The following is a 14279-nucleotide window of genomic DNA, read 5'->3' as shown; positions in this document are numbered from 1 at the left end:
TGCAAGAGTGGAAAGGTTTAATTTCAATATGAGAATGATTGTACAAATATGACATCAAAGAGTCATAAAAAGGAATAGCTCTAAGAGTTGAAGAGATTACATTTGAGGAAATGTAATATTTGGTGGCATTGCTTTATATCCATGTAACTTTCTGTTTCTCCCAGACTGCTTACGCTGATATCCAAGCTGTTTTGAGGTTAAAAACCTATAGTATATTGAATGGCAATCATAAGATGATCGTCCCGATCCTTCTATCTCTATCTGTTTTCTTGGTAACACATTGTTCTTTCGGGATTGAAGACATACAGTAAGTCCTTTCTTTGCCAATAAATGTATAAAAAATGCAAATCTTTTTCGCCTATCTAATTACTTTTGAGGAAGATATCAAGTATAAAGTATGTCAGCACCAACACAGATTTAACTGAAATCCCTGGTATTATGAAATAAAGCATGGTTTGCATCTATTGCCGTTTTAACAGTAAAAATCTTATACCACGCATATTTGATAACGCGGGGAGTAAGTCTTATTTAAAAACTATTCGCAAACGTATTTTCTTAATCTAGCTTTCGTCAGAAAGGGAAAGCGGACAGAGACGACAGTGAATCGACATATGAATATACACTTTTCAATTTGATAGCTGGACATTTTATTCTTTAATTTCTGTCAAGAAAATTCCAACTGTTCACATCGACAAGAGTTGAAAGCTTCCTTATTTTTTTTTCATCTTTCACGTTTTTTTTCCAAGCAAGGATGATTAAAATGAGCATAAAAACTGTTTCTTTTAATTTTCCGGGAAGTAAGGTGAAAAAGAGCGAGAGTTTTGAAATTTCACATAGATTCGCTTCTCATCGTACACGCATAGTGAAAATTCTTATTACTCGCAAGACTAACGTGTAAATTGTAAACGCATATTAAATTAATTTATTATTAATTAAATTTGTCTCTCTCTCTCTCTCTCTCTCTCTCTCTCTCTCTCTCTCTCTCTCTCTCTCTCTCTCTCTCTCTCTCTCAAACTAAAGCATTGGAATGATATAAAAACTAGAAATTAACACACTCTCTCTCTCTCTCTCTCTCTCTCTCCTCTCTCTCTCTCTCTCTCTCTCTCTCCTCTCTCTCTCTCTCTCAACGAAGGCTTTGGAATATTCCGACTTTCAATCTCCAATTTTCCCAAGCTTAGATCTAAAATATAGTTCTCAAGTTTTTATAACCCTAAGATATTATTATTCATATATTGCTAAAAATATGATCTAAAATTGGTCTCATTCAAACATAGTATATATATAGAATGTTGTTCTTAAGTTTTTATAACCGTAAGATTTTTATTCTTCATTCTACTAAAAATATGACCATAAGTTGCACTCATACAAATATAATTTCTAAAAAATTTTCTTTTCAGATTTGGTACTCGATAGATGATGTAGTGAAAGCTTGGGATCTTTTCATAGAAGCGATATATGTTGCAGACGAAGAGAGCATACAAAGAAACCAAGAAAGTTCTGAAATAGGAGCTAGAGTTAAATCAGATGGTAATTTTGGGACAAAGAATGTCGTACCACTGGGTCAAGCAATAAGCGAGCCACAAGAATTTCAGGACCCTGGAGAAGAAAGAGAAAAGTCCCATTCTCTAATCTCAGAAGATCCTGAGAGTTCGTTCCTCAATGACTCAAACAAAAGCAGAAGGTCGCCGATGAAGAAATCGGAAGAGAAGGCACTCACTCATCCAGCTAGAACTCTTCTGGACGAAGATTTAAATGTCGAAAACAAGGCTTCCATGATGAACCATTCTCTTGGAGAGATGAATCTGCAGAGGTTGGAATTTTTAGGTGAAACAAACGACAGAATAATGGAGGCCGAGTCCGAAATGAAAATAAATGCTGATGATGAGTCTGTGTCACGGCATTTATCCACTCTGCAGACTGAGGCAACTTTCATGCACGACGTAGTGGACTTGACTCGACAAATACTTCAGGTAAAGTGTAAAATACAAGACTAGGAAATTGGCCTCATTTCTGAATGTATTAACATTCCAGTGTGGTTTCTGAAAATTACTATTAAAAGGTTTTAGATTATTATTCTATTTTTTGATAACTATTAACTCGTTACTATATAACGAAGAAAAGGTACATTCTTTTACAGTGGTTACTTCATAGCAATATAGGAGAATATAGATCTTCCTCCAGGTGATACAGGTAGATCACAAGGTCAAAAAGATTAGAGTTATTTCATAACATAAGTCTCACAAAATTACATTTATATTATTAACGTTTTAACGTATTGAAGTTTCTGTCGTATTTAAATGTATTCCATCTCTCATTTCTTAATTACTAATAAAATAGAGAAAAAAGGATTATGATATATTTATGATAAAGATCATCAGGATTGTCACCAAGAATTATCTTGAGAGACAATGAAAAGCAAAACTCAAACTATGATTTTAAAGAAGGTCAAGGACAATGGCTTCTCAGTATAAGATATTTTCATTGGTAAGATCTCTTTTAAGTATATGCAACTCCTTTGAAATATTAGGAGGCTATAATGACTTAAATCTTTGCTCAGACAATATTTATAACGTTTAAAACGTTTCAAGAAGGCTAAAATCATCGTCAAATCTTTGCTCAGACAGAATTTACTGTTTCTTCTTTAGTTTTAAAACTATGGTAGATTTATGAAGGCATTTCAAGTTCTTTTTGGTGATTTATCTGTCGTGAGGAAATGTTTTTAATTATTTCGTTCTACCCTGGTTTGAATATTCTTCTTCTGTCTAGTCTTAAGCGGGGTTTACAAGGTCGATTGGTTCGTCGAACCCGGTTGTCGAACCTGCTAGTCAAACGGTTCGAAGAGGTGGAGTCGGCCACAAATGCACAAGGTTTATGGACAATGAAGCTCCGCCTACAAAAGTCAGGCGAGAACTGACTTTCTTCGAACCGTTCGACAACAACCAAATACCCCGTTCACAAATTCGAACATCACTTCAAACACTTGTCTGTCAAACTGCGTTCGACGAACCGTTCAATCTTGTAAAATGGCCTGAAATCAGCATGACACATCTTAATTTGTTGGGTAAAAACTCGCGGTCAATAAAATTCTTTATCCCTGCTCTGGATGTTAATCTCTGGCACGCACCATCGTTCAGTTGGTTCCTCGGGCAAGTTGCAAAAGATTTTGTCATAATAATGACCATCCATTGCATTCACATCTTCGTAAGACTGTACCATCCTGTATGCAGTACTTTGTAGGCAGTTTTTCAAACAGTCGTGTTTTCTCCATCATAAGGTTTAATACAATGCAGTGTTCTAGTTGTTTAATTCCAACTGTGATCAGATTATGGAATGATCTTCCAAAACCTATAATTTAAATTGGTGAAACTTCAAGGTTGTTGTGGCCTTATTGATAACGTCTCTTTCTGGTGATTGCCAGACAGGGTTCGAGCCCCGCTCATACTCATTAGTTCCTTTAGTGTCTGCAACCTCACCAACCTTGTGAGCTAAGGATTGAGGGTTTGGGGGAGCCTATAGGGTTACCTACTGAGTCATCAGCAATCATTACCTGGCCCTCCCTGGTCCTAGCTTGGATGGAAAGGAGGCTTGGGCACTGATCACATGATATATAGTCAGTCTCTTGGGCGTTATCCTGTTTGCTAGGACAGTGTCACTGTCCCTTGCCTCTGCCATTCATGAGCGGCCTTTAAACATTTAAATGCTTTCCTGTTAAACTTGGCTGATCTCTCTATTGAAGCTCCTGCACTTGTAGCATACTGTATTTCCAATTAATATGGTATTTTGGGTTTCTATATTAGTAATAATGATAATCAAATATTTCTTTTACTAATGCAGTTTGGGTGTTCGTATTGCCATCAGAAATCCCAACGGCTAACCTACTGTATAGTTAGCCCTGACATTGCCCTATCAAGCAGGACTAACCATATATACTTATGATCAGCGCCCAAACCCCCTCTTCATCAAAGCTAGGACCAAGGAGAGCCAGGAAATGGCTGCTGATGACTCAGCAGATAGACCTATAGGCTCCCCCAAAACCCCATCCTAAACTCACAAGGATGGTGAGATTGCAGTGACCAAAGGAACTAACGAATTTGAATTGGACTCGAACTCCAGTCTGGCAATCATCAGGCAAAGACGCTATCACCCGGCACCACAACCCCATGGAAGAACATGTCTAAGGCTTTTGTTCTGCAGTGTAGTAGTAACGGCTGCTAATGATGAGGAAGATAATTTTATATATATATATATATATATATATATATATATATATATATATATATATATATATATATCATCTCCCTCATATAGAACTTTTCCCATACTCTTGGCTGAATTCTAACTAAAATTACACGAGGTACAGCTTATATGTCTATCTATCTGTCTATCTATCCATCTATCTATTTAATTTTATATATACATATATGTATATATATTTATTTATTCATATATACATGAATATATGTGGTTATTTTTTCTAAGGATAAATGTACAGTCCTCTCTAAGTTCAAATAATCAACGTAGCGAAAGAGGGAAAATGAGAAGACGACGAAATAATGGCACCGATAGGAACCATTGACTTTCTAATGGTCTGTCGAGGGAATAGAGATGATGTCATATTTCAAGCAGTTGGCCATAACAAACGAATCGTCACTGTCTGCAGTCTAAAGCTAATGTTATATTTACGTTCGCCAACGAAGTTGGAAGGAGGTTATATTTTACCCCATGTATGTGTTTGTGTACTGTTTGTTTGTGTGTGTGTGTGTGTTTTTAGCTGTGGACAGCTTCCTGGCCACAATTTTAATTGTAATGAAACTTGCAGGGATTAACTGTTATGTAAAAAGCTGGAAATTATTAAATTTTGTAAGGTCAAGGTCACGGTCAAGCAAAATGTCCAATTAGCGTAATCATCCATACGTTTGTACATTCTTGTCACAGAGACTTCAAACTTCGTTCATATTTGAGTGTGGAAATCCACGCCAATTGGTACATGTTAAGGTCAAAGTCAGGGTCGAGCAAAAGGGCGAGAAATAAGCTGGCGCGGCGGAGGTCTACACTCTACTGAGTGCCCCTATAGTTCGGGTATAAAACAGGAAAGTTACTCTAAGATTCATATGTTTGAACTGATACTATTTGTAGATCATTCGTCTTTTATTTTCTGTTGGAATGTTGTATTACAGAAAGTCTTGCTTCAATTTTGTGAAAGTGATTTATATAAATAAGTTCAAACTTCTTGTATCAACTGAGTTTTTTTTCAAAGTTGAACAGAAAGGAAAAAAAAATTAATATAAATATGGAATAATAGTTACACCAGATATGTTGGCCATCCAAAATCAAGTGAAATATTGTTCATTAAAGAATCTTTGTATAGGATGACCTTACCATAAATTTTAGTTAGCTTCATTTCATAAATCAAAGTCTGCAACCAAATAGCAAAATACAAACTAATTTTTATTAACACTTGACAAATGTCGATTGATTGATTGATTGATTAGGAGTTATCTGGCATCTTGACATCTAAGGTCATTGACGCCGATTGAGTTCAAATGTCGAAAATGTATTTGAGGATCCATATCCTTTTTTAACCAAAGAGGTGAATTTAATACTAGAAAAATATAATGCCTTTGTGGGGTTTCATGTAATATTTGGTAAAAGGTTTTTCAACATTTTCTATGATTCCATTATCATCATGTTAAGAAGATGGGTAATTGTTTAAAAGAGCACGCTCTCCATTTACTCCAAAATTATGCATTCCTGCAGCTCTGTTCTTTTTGTACAGTTATTAGGAGGTTCTTTGAATGCTGGGAAAGAAAAAATAGCAAGATGTATTGCGCAAGGGGCGGGGGGCGTTGAGGAGGTACTAAACGACCTGGCATTGTCAACATAGTCAATCAAAGAAGTTTGTGACGTCACCGGACATTTGGTATATATTCAAGATATATACTAAATTAAAAATGGATCAATTACTCAAAAGTGTCACTATTTGTCAATTGTATATTTTATTTGGTAAATTCTTGACAACAAATCTTATAAACTCTTTATGAGAATGACTATTTTTGCAGTGCATGTCTGTATTCATTGGCGGGAAATTGGCAGGCATCCTCAGGCAATGGTCAATAGATGGCGGTAGTGTAGCAAAACGTCGTCTGGGAAAACTAGTCATTCTTAAAATAGTTTCTTTACAAAAAAAATTTAATAAGTTTTATTATCAAATATTTACCAAATATAAAATATACAATTCACAAATAGTGACACTTTTGAGTAATTATTCGAGTTTTAATTTAGTATATAAAATTAAATTTCAGGTCGGTAGTACCTCCTCAACCAACCCCTCCCCTCCCCCCCTGGCGCAACATATCTTGCTATTATTTTGTTTTCCCAGCATTCAAAGAACCTTCTAATTACTGTACAAAAAGAGGAGAGCTGCAGGAATGCATAATTTTGGAGTAAATGGAGAGCGTGCTCTTATAAACAAATACCAGATGATGATCAGAAACGTTGGTATGTTTATCAGTAGTACATAGAAGTGTGACCACCAAGAATAAACAGACGCTATAGTATCATAAGCCCCCTATTTATATAGATGGGATCGCGCATAAGGTCTTCAGCCTCAATTGCTTAGAAAACTAGAAAAACACTAAGTGCAGACCTCCGCCACGGCAGCTTATTTCACGAAGCCAGCGTGCCTTTCCTCGAATCAGTTAATCATTTCCAGCTCTTTGCATAACAGTTTAAAATTCCTGCAGGTTTATTACTTTATGATTAAAATTGTGACCGTATGGTTGATGACCAGAATTTGACCTTATGCTTGACCTTGAACTCGAACGTGGCCTTCGACTTTAACATTTATTAATTGAAGTGGATTTTCATACACTTAAATATGAACCAAGTATGAAGAGTTATTGACAGCGATGTCCAAACTTATGGCTGATTACGTGAATTGGAAATTTTTCTTGACCATGACCTTGATCTTTGACCTTGACCCTACAAACTTTAAATATTCCATCTCTTTACATACCAGTTAATCCCTGCATGTTTCATTACTCAAAGATTAAAAATGTGGCCAGGAATGTGTTCACAAACAAACTCTCACACAGACACAAACATACACAAACAGGGGCTAAAACATAACTTCCTTCTAACTTCGTTGGCGGAGGTAATAGGTCCTGGGACCACCCGTTTTGATGGGAAGGTGTTTGTACAAATAGGTGATTACATATATGCATACACAGAAATTAGAAGAAATTACTTTTATAATATTGAAGAAACATTCAAGTTTCTTACTTGGAGAAGGCTACACTGTTAAAAAACCGAATTTTAATCGGAAATTATCCGTAAAAATCTACTGTTCTCCTCCATATTTCAGTAAAATACATGCGACCGTAATTTACCCTACTTTGTTATTATATTTTAATGGTTGGTGACCGTAACATCACTCCTTTACGTCAATATAGCCGTTTTTAAAACGGTAAAAACCAAGGAATAAATGTTGTCATATATTTATAGTTTTTTAATGCAAATTTTTAACACTACATAATTTAAGGGTCCTAAGATGGAAAAGAACAAAACACGCACAGAAGAAAGGGTTTTCAAAACTTTGACATTATCGTAGAATGATAAATTGTATCTATGAATAATATTGTAGAAGCTCAAGAAAAACCGTATGATATGATAAAAAGGAAAATTATATTGTTGCTCTTTGGCTGATTATTAAAGTCAAGTTTTGTTATTGTAGAGGGAAATATAAGTAATATATTAATAGAGACAATTACAAGAGAAAACTTACTCCAATGATAACACAACTCTCTTATAATTATTGGGACATCATATGTTTTATTACGGAAATATTATTAAAATTCTAAAACTTACCCTCGTGCATACCATATTAATTTAGCACATCTGTCGAACACGTGAAGAGCTTATTTCTTTGCTTGAAATAATAAAGAACTTAGAATTTTCTATAGAATATTATCTGTTTTGTTAATCTCAGTGAATAAGTTTTTCGTAATCTGAATATTTTGTGAAGAAAGAATTTTTTAAACGACTTATCAAATATTTTACAGAAAACATCACGATAGACTGACTTAGGGAAACTTAAACAGTAATGAATAGATGATAAAAAAATAAGTCACACACACCAAAAAAAATATTATTACGCTCATTTATTCAAAGTATTTGACTTCCGTTTTTCAGATTCTCGGTGGTCAAGAGGCGCTAAGAATGATTGGCTACTATCATGATGGAGACAAATTTGGAGTTGAGTGAGTATTTCCCAAATGTTTTTCCAAACTGATATTTTTATTTCATGTACCTTATTCTTTGGTGAATAAATGTTAATCATTTATGGAAAGATATTACCCTGTTGGTAACCTATGTGCCTGGTGGTCGCCAGACTGGAGTTCGAGTCCCTCTCAAACTAGTTAGTTCCTTTAGTGTGTGCAACCTTACCATCCTTATGAGCTAAGGAATTTTTAGGGGGGGGGGGATGTTTAGGGGAGCCTATAGGTCTACCTGCTGAGTCATCAGCAACCATTGCCTGGTCCTCCCTTCTCTTGGCTTGTCTGGAGAGGGGGCTTGGGGCTGATCATACGTTTATATGGTCAGTCTCTAGGACAATGATACTGTCCCTTGCTCTGCCATTAATGAGCGGCCATTAAACCTTTAAACTACCTAAAGCAGTAAATATTAACAGACTTCAATATTGCAAACGCCGAGTATTCAATTATGAAGACACGTCATGTTCCTGTTCTTTGTTTGTGTGTGTGCGTGTGTCTTGTGTCAAACATATTTTATTTGTTTCATATATTCACTGTTCAAACGCAGGTAATTTTACAATGTGTTTATTTAGATCACTAATTCCGTCAGTGAAAATAAGTTGTGTAAATTCAAGGTATTCTTTATAACTTTGGTCCATGGTTGCTAAAAGTATTATTGTCTTCTCAAGTGTTATCATCTTATATTTGAATAAAGTATTCTAACAAATTGGAGACATTGAAAACATTTTGCGGTCTTATACTTGATTTATAGACTCATTTAAGACATGCTTCTTCAAAATATGCATATATAATCATCCTCATGTGGTCTATTTACAATGGTAGAACACGAAGCGCTCATGAACGCCATTTCTTCGCATTTGAAATATGGGTTGTGGTGGCCCATGTGGTAACGTCCCTAACTGTTGAACGCAAAACTGGGGTTCGAGTCCCGCTCAAACTCATTAGTTCTTTGCTCGCTGCAACCTCACCATCATTGTGGGCTGAAGATGGGTTGTGTTTTGGAGAGCTTATAGGTCTACCTGCTGATCATCAGCTGCCATTGCCTGGCCCTCCTTGGTCCTAGGTTTATTGCAAAGGAGGCTTGGGCGCTGATCATATGTATATATAGTCAGTATCTGGGGCAGTGTCACTGTCCCGTGCCTCTGCCTTCCTTAAAAAAGACATATCTCGACTAATGTTTTTTAATTTGTTAAAAGGTCGAATTCCCTAATTAAAAGCTTTTATTATTTTTGGAGAATTTTCTTGAGAAATTATTAATATTTTTTTTTTTGGGGGGGATTAAAGTCTTGGATTAGAGTTCTCTTGCTTGAGGGTACACTCGGGCACACTATTCTATCTTATTTCTCTTCCTCTTGTTTTTTTAAGTTTTTATAGTTTATACAGCATATGGAAGATCTATTTTAATTTTGTTACTAGTCTTAAAATATTTTATTTTGATTGTTTATTACTTATCTTGTTGTATGTTTATTTCCTTTCCTCACTGTGCTATTTTTCTCTGGTGAAGCCCTTGGTCTTATAGCACCTTGCTTTTCCAACTAGGGTTATAGCTTAGCTTATGATAATAATAATAATGATAATAATAGTATAAAATATATAAGCTAAAAAACCAGTAATGTTAAAAAATAGTAATCCTGAATGATTTATAAATTTCTATGATAGAAACACGATGTTGTTTTCTGTATAGCTCTTTCAAAAATAGAAACTTGTGTTCGTAAGCAGTTTCCACCTCATGGTGCAAGCAGAGAACTTTTAGTTAAATCAAAAATTTGTCTTTCAGGGAAAGTAAAGGGATTAGGACACCCCAAAATCAAACCACTGTTCTCTAGTCTTGGGTAGTGCCATAGCCTCTGTACCATGGCATTCCAATGTCTTGGGTTGGAGTTCTCATGCTTGAGAGTACACTCGAGCACACTATTCTATCTTATTTCTCTTCCTGCTGCTTTTTTGAAGTTTTTATAGCTTATATAGGAGATATAATTTTAATGTTGATACTCTTCATAAAAATTTTATTTTTCCTTGTTTCCTTTCCTCACTGGGATATTTTCCCTGTTGGAGCTCCTGGGCTTATAGCATCCTGCTTTTCCTACTAGGATTGTAGCTTAGCAAGTAATAATAATGAGATAATAGAAATTTAAAATTTTTAGAGCACATACGCTAACCCCCAAATAATCCATTTAGGAAGTCAAATATAGGAATTAATAGAAATATATATTCCATTAGATGTGGATCTTCATACACAATTTTCCATTGTGATCCCACATTCTTGTGAATCGAAATGAAAAGTCCATTAACCTGACGCAGGACCCTCGCGCCCGGTCGCTCCCATGGACACATACATATGTATATATGATAATTTTGACGTTTTTGACGAGTTTCATATACTTTTTATTCATATAAGCAGACCAGAAGTTGATTTATCCTTGGGTTTCTGATCCAGAGGTAGAGAGAATCCAGATATGAAGTGTATGATATATATAAATATATATTAATATATATATACATATATATATATATATATATATATATATATATATATATATATATATATATACATATATATTTATATATACATACATATATATACACATACATACATACACACATACACACACACATATATATATATGTGTGTGTGTGTGTGTGTGTGTGTGTGTATCAGTAAGCCAAATGAACACCTTTGAGTAAAGGGGAAAATAAACGAGAATTTGATAGTACGAGGTCCTTCAAAACGAAATAATAGCCTTTCATGAACTTTATCATACTACATGTATATTACGATGTACCAGCAGTAAATGCGGCAGCTTAGTGAAGCAATAGTTAGACACAAATACCAAAAATAATGGTGCTAATGGAGAAAGAGATATAGGCTATTATATCAAAATAATACTTCTGAAAAAATTAACAAAGGGAATATCATTCAACGGTGATCTAAGTCATCATTATTACCTCCGCCAACGAAATTAGAATTAGGTTATGTTTACCCTCAATTTGCGTCTTTGTTTGTGAACTGCTTCTTAGCCACAATTTTAATCATAGAGTAGGAAAATTGGCAGGGATTAACTGTTATGTAAAAAGCTGGAAATGGTTAAATTTGGAAGGTCAAGGACAAAGGTCAAGCAAAATTTTGGAAGGTCCAGGTGAAAGGTCCAGGACACGGTTAAGCAAAATGTCCAATTCACGTAATCAGCCATAAATTTGGACATCATTGTCACAGAGACTTCAAACTTGGTTCCTATTCGAGTGTATGAAAATCCACGCCAATTAACACATATTAAGGTCAAAGATCAAGGTCAAGGTCGTACAAAATGTAGAAAAGTAAGCTTCCGCGGTGGAGGTCTTCGCTCTACTGGGTGCCCCTCTAGTTTCTGTTAGAAGGAAATCCTTACTTTAATGACAGAGTAGCAAAAGTAAAAATCCAGTCTTTTGTAACAATATGGTTATCATCTTTGAAATTAAAGTCTTTCTTGCGAACAAAGTTTCAGTCTATGTGACTGTAGGAAAGTTTAAATTAGTGAACAAAGCCTCACCGTACTTGTGAACCAGAAATAGTTGTTATGGGGGATAGGTATAGTTATGCTGAGTCATCAGCAGCCATTGCCTGGCCTTCCATGGACCTATCTTGGATGGAGATTGGGCTTGGACGCTTCTGTGACGGGCCGAGAGAAAGGTTAGGACTCAAAGGCAGGAAGCAATCAACTGAGTACTTTATTATAGAACACTCTCCTTTATTACAAAACCTCGAGGCAACAGGCTTTTTCATGTTCACAAGACAGACAATGTTACAGAGGAAAACCGGAGACATGATTATTCAGGTTCTTTTTAGTGCGAGGGAAGAGCGCAGATACAAGCATAATATATACAAAATAATTTATGTACGATCGTGTGACACACGGTTGGTACACTTCCAATATGTGTATACAGTATATTGTAGCTTGTTATTTCTTCCTCAGCGCGCTGAAGAACAAAAAGTTATTATTCCTTGGCTTTTCAGCCTAAATCTTATGAATTCAATCTAACGATTGTTAAATGTTCAATCATTAAATGTATTAACATTAATAGTGAATCATGGATTGTGAATTTTTTTTTTTTTATCAGACAGGATCATCAGTGAGGTATTTCTTTTGCCATAGTTTATCCACATCCGAAACTTTCACACCTACGTTTTATCTATCGCAACCTTTCATTAAGGCTAAGGTTGTGGTGGCCCATGGGGTAACGTCTGTGACTTGTGAACGCCCGTTCAAACTCGTTAGGTTCTTTGGTGGCTGCATTTTCACCATCTTGTAAGCTAAGGATAATTGGTGGGTGGGGAGGTTGGGGGATCCTATAGGGCTATCTGCTGTGTCATCAGCAGCCATTGCCTGGCCTTCCTAGGTTTTAGCTTGGATGGAGAGTAGGCTTGAGCGCTGATCATATGTATATATGGTCAGTCTTTAGGGCATTGTCCTGCTTGCTGGGGCAATGTCACTGTCCCTTCCCTCTGCCATTCATGAGTGGCCTTTAAACATTTGAAGGCCGATTTCGTTTTACTTTTGGTGTGAACAGGTAACAGCAACCAATGTTCTTTCAAGTTGCTTTTTATGATCAAAACTCATTTTGTTAGTGAAGGCTAAAAGAAACCCTAGTTTATGAACACATTATTTAGAGCACCAGACGTCATAGATCTGGGCGCTAAAAATGTATTTTCATTATCATCATCATCATCATTATTATTATTAATGTTGTTATTATTATTATTATTATTATTATGATTATGATTAAAATTATTATTATTATTATTATTATGATTATGATTATTATTATTATTATTACTTGCTAAGCTACAACCATAGTTGGAAAAGCAGGATAATATAAGCCCAAGAGCTCCAACAGGGAAATATATCCCAGTGACGAAAGGATATAAGGAAATAAACAAACTACAAGTTAAGTAAATAAATCATAATAAATGTGTGATACCAATCATTAAAACCTTTGATTTTGATTACTTACTCTACAGTTTAGATCTTTGATGGGTTAGTATACAGTATATGACCCTTCTGATGAACAAAATCGGTAATAACCGAAGTCAATTTGACCAGACCTTGAAGTCGTATCCCTGGTCTGACCTTTCGTGGTAAAAACTAGTTAGGTTTGCAGAACATCAGAAGAAAATAGATATATGAACTATTTATTATAATGTTGTTACTGTTCTTAGAATATTTATTTTCCTTGTCTACTTCCCTCACTCGGGTATTTTCCGTGTTGGAGCCCCTGGTTTTATAGCATCCTGCTTTTCCAACTAGGATTGTAACTTAGCAACTAATAATAATAATAATAATAATAATAATAATAATAATAATAATAATTAATTAGTAATTGATAAATAATAAATAATTATTGATTATTAATTATTGATAAATAATTTATAATTGATAATGAATAGTTAATAATTTATAAATAATAATCAATAATAAATAAATAAATAATCAATAATAATAATTAATAATAATTAATAAATAATATAAATGAATAATAATTGATTAATAATAACTAATAAATAATAATTAGTAATTAATAAATAATGAATAGTAAATAAGCAATAATAAATGATAAATGATAAATAATAATCAATAAGTAATAGTTAATAAACAACAACAACAACAACAACAACTTTCGAATTCTAAAAGGAGAACGAAAGGTCCGGAAAGATGCCTGGCATTCCAGAATTTATAAAGGAGGGGGGGGGGGGGGGTGAGATGAGAATATGGATTTTATAACAGTGCAGCAAAATTGCATAATTTTGTTGCTTTTTATTGAACACCTCTTACATGGATGTACACTTAGGTCATCATATCTTCTTAATGCTCATTAGCTTTACTATGATTATATTTATAATTAGCGTTCCTATCAATATATGAAAAATATGAATGTTTTCGATATTCAGATAAAATTTGTCAGTTATCATATTTTCCTCGTTATCTACAGATGAGAAGAATAGTATTGGATGTTTATAGGAATTTTATTTAT

At 34.6% G+C, this 14279-nt stretch overlaps 1 protein-coding gene across 1 annotated transcript in view; it reads left to right on the top strand.

Annotated features, from left to right (window-relative positions):
* Positions 1 to 14279, top strand: part of LOC137616760 (alpha-N-acetylglucosaminidase-like) — a 511993-nt gene that overhangs the window by 441254 nt on the left and 56460 nt on the right. Inside the window, exons 15-16 of the mRNA XM_068346760.1 lie at positions 1398 to 1970; positions 8191 to 8258. Of these exons, the coding sequence (XP_068202861.1) occupies positions 1398 to 1970; positions 8191 to 8258 (641 nt within the window). The remainder of the gene's footprint in view (positions 1 to 1397; positions 1971 to 8190; positions 8259 to 14279) is intronic.

The sequence above is a fragment of the Palaemon carinicauda genome, chromosome 22, assembly GCF_036898095.1.
Source record: "Palaemon carinicauda isolate YSFRI2023 chromosome 22, ASM3689809v2, whole genome shotgun sequence".
NCBI classification, from domain to species: Eukaryota; Metazoa; Arthropoda; class Malacostraca; order Decapoda; family Palaemonidae; genus Palaemon; species Palaemon carinicauda.
The sequence above is the reverse complement of the archived record's forward strand: the minus strand, read 5'-3'. Positions and strand labels throughout refer to the sequence as shown.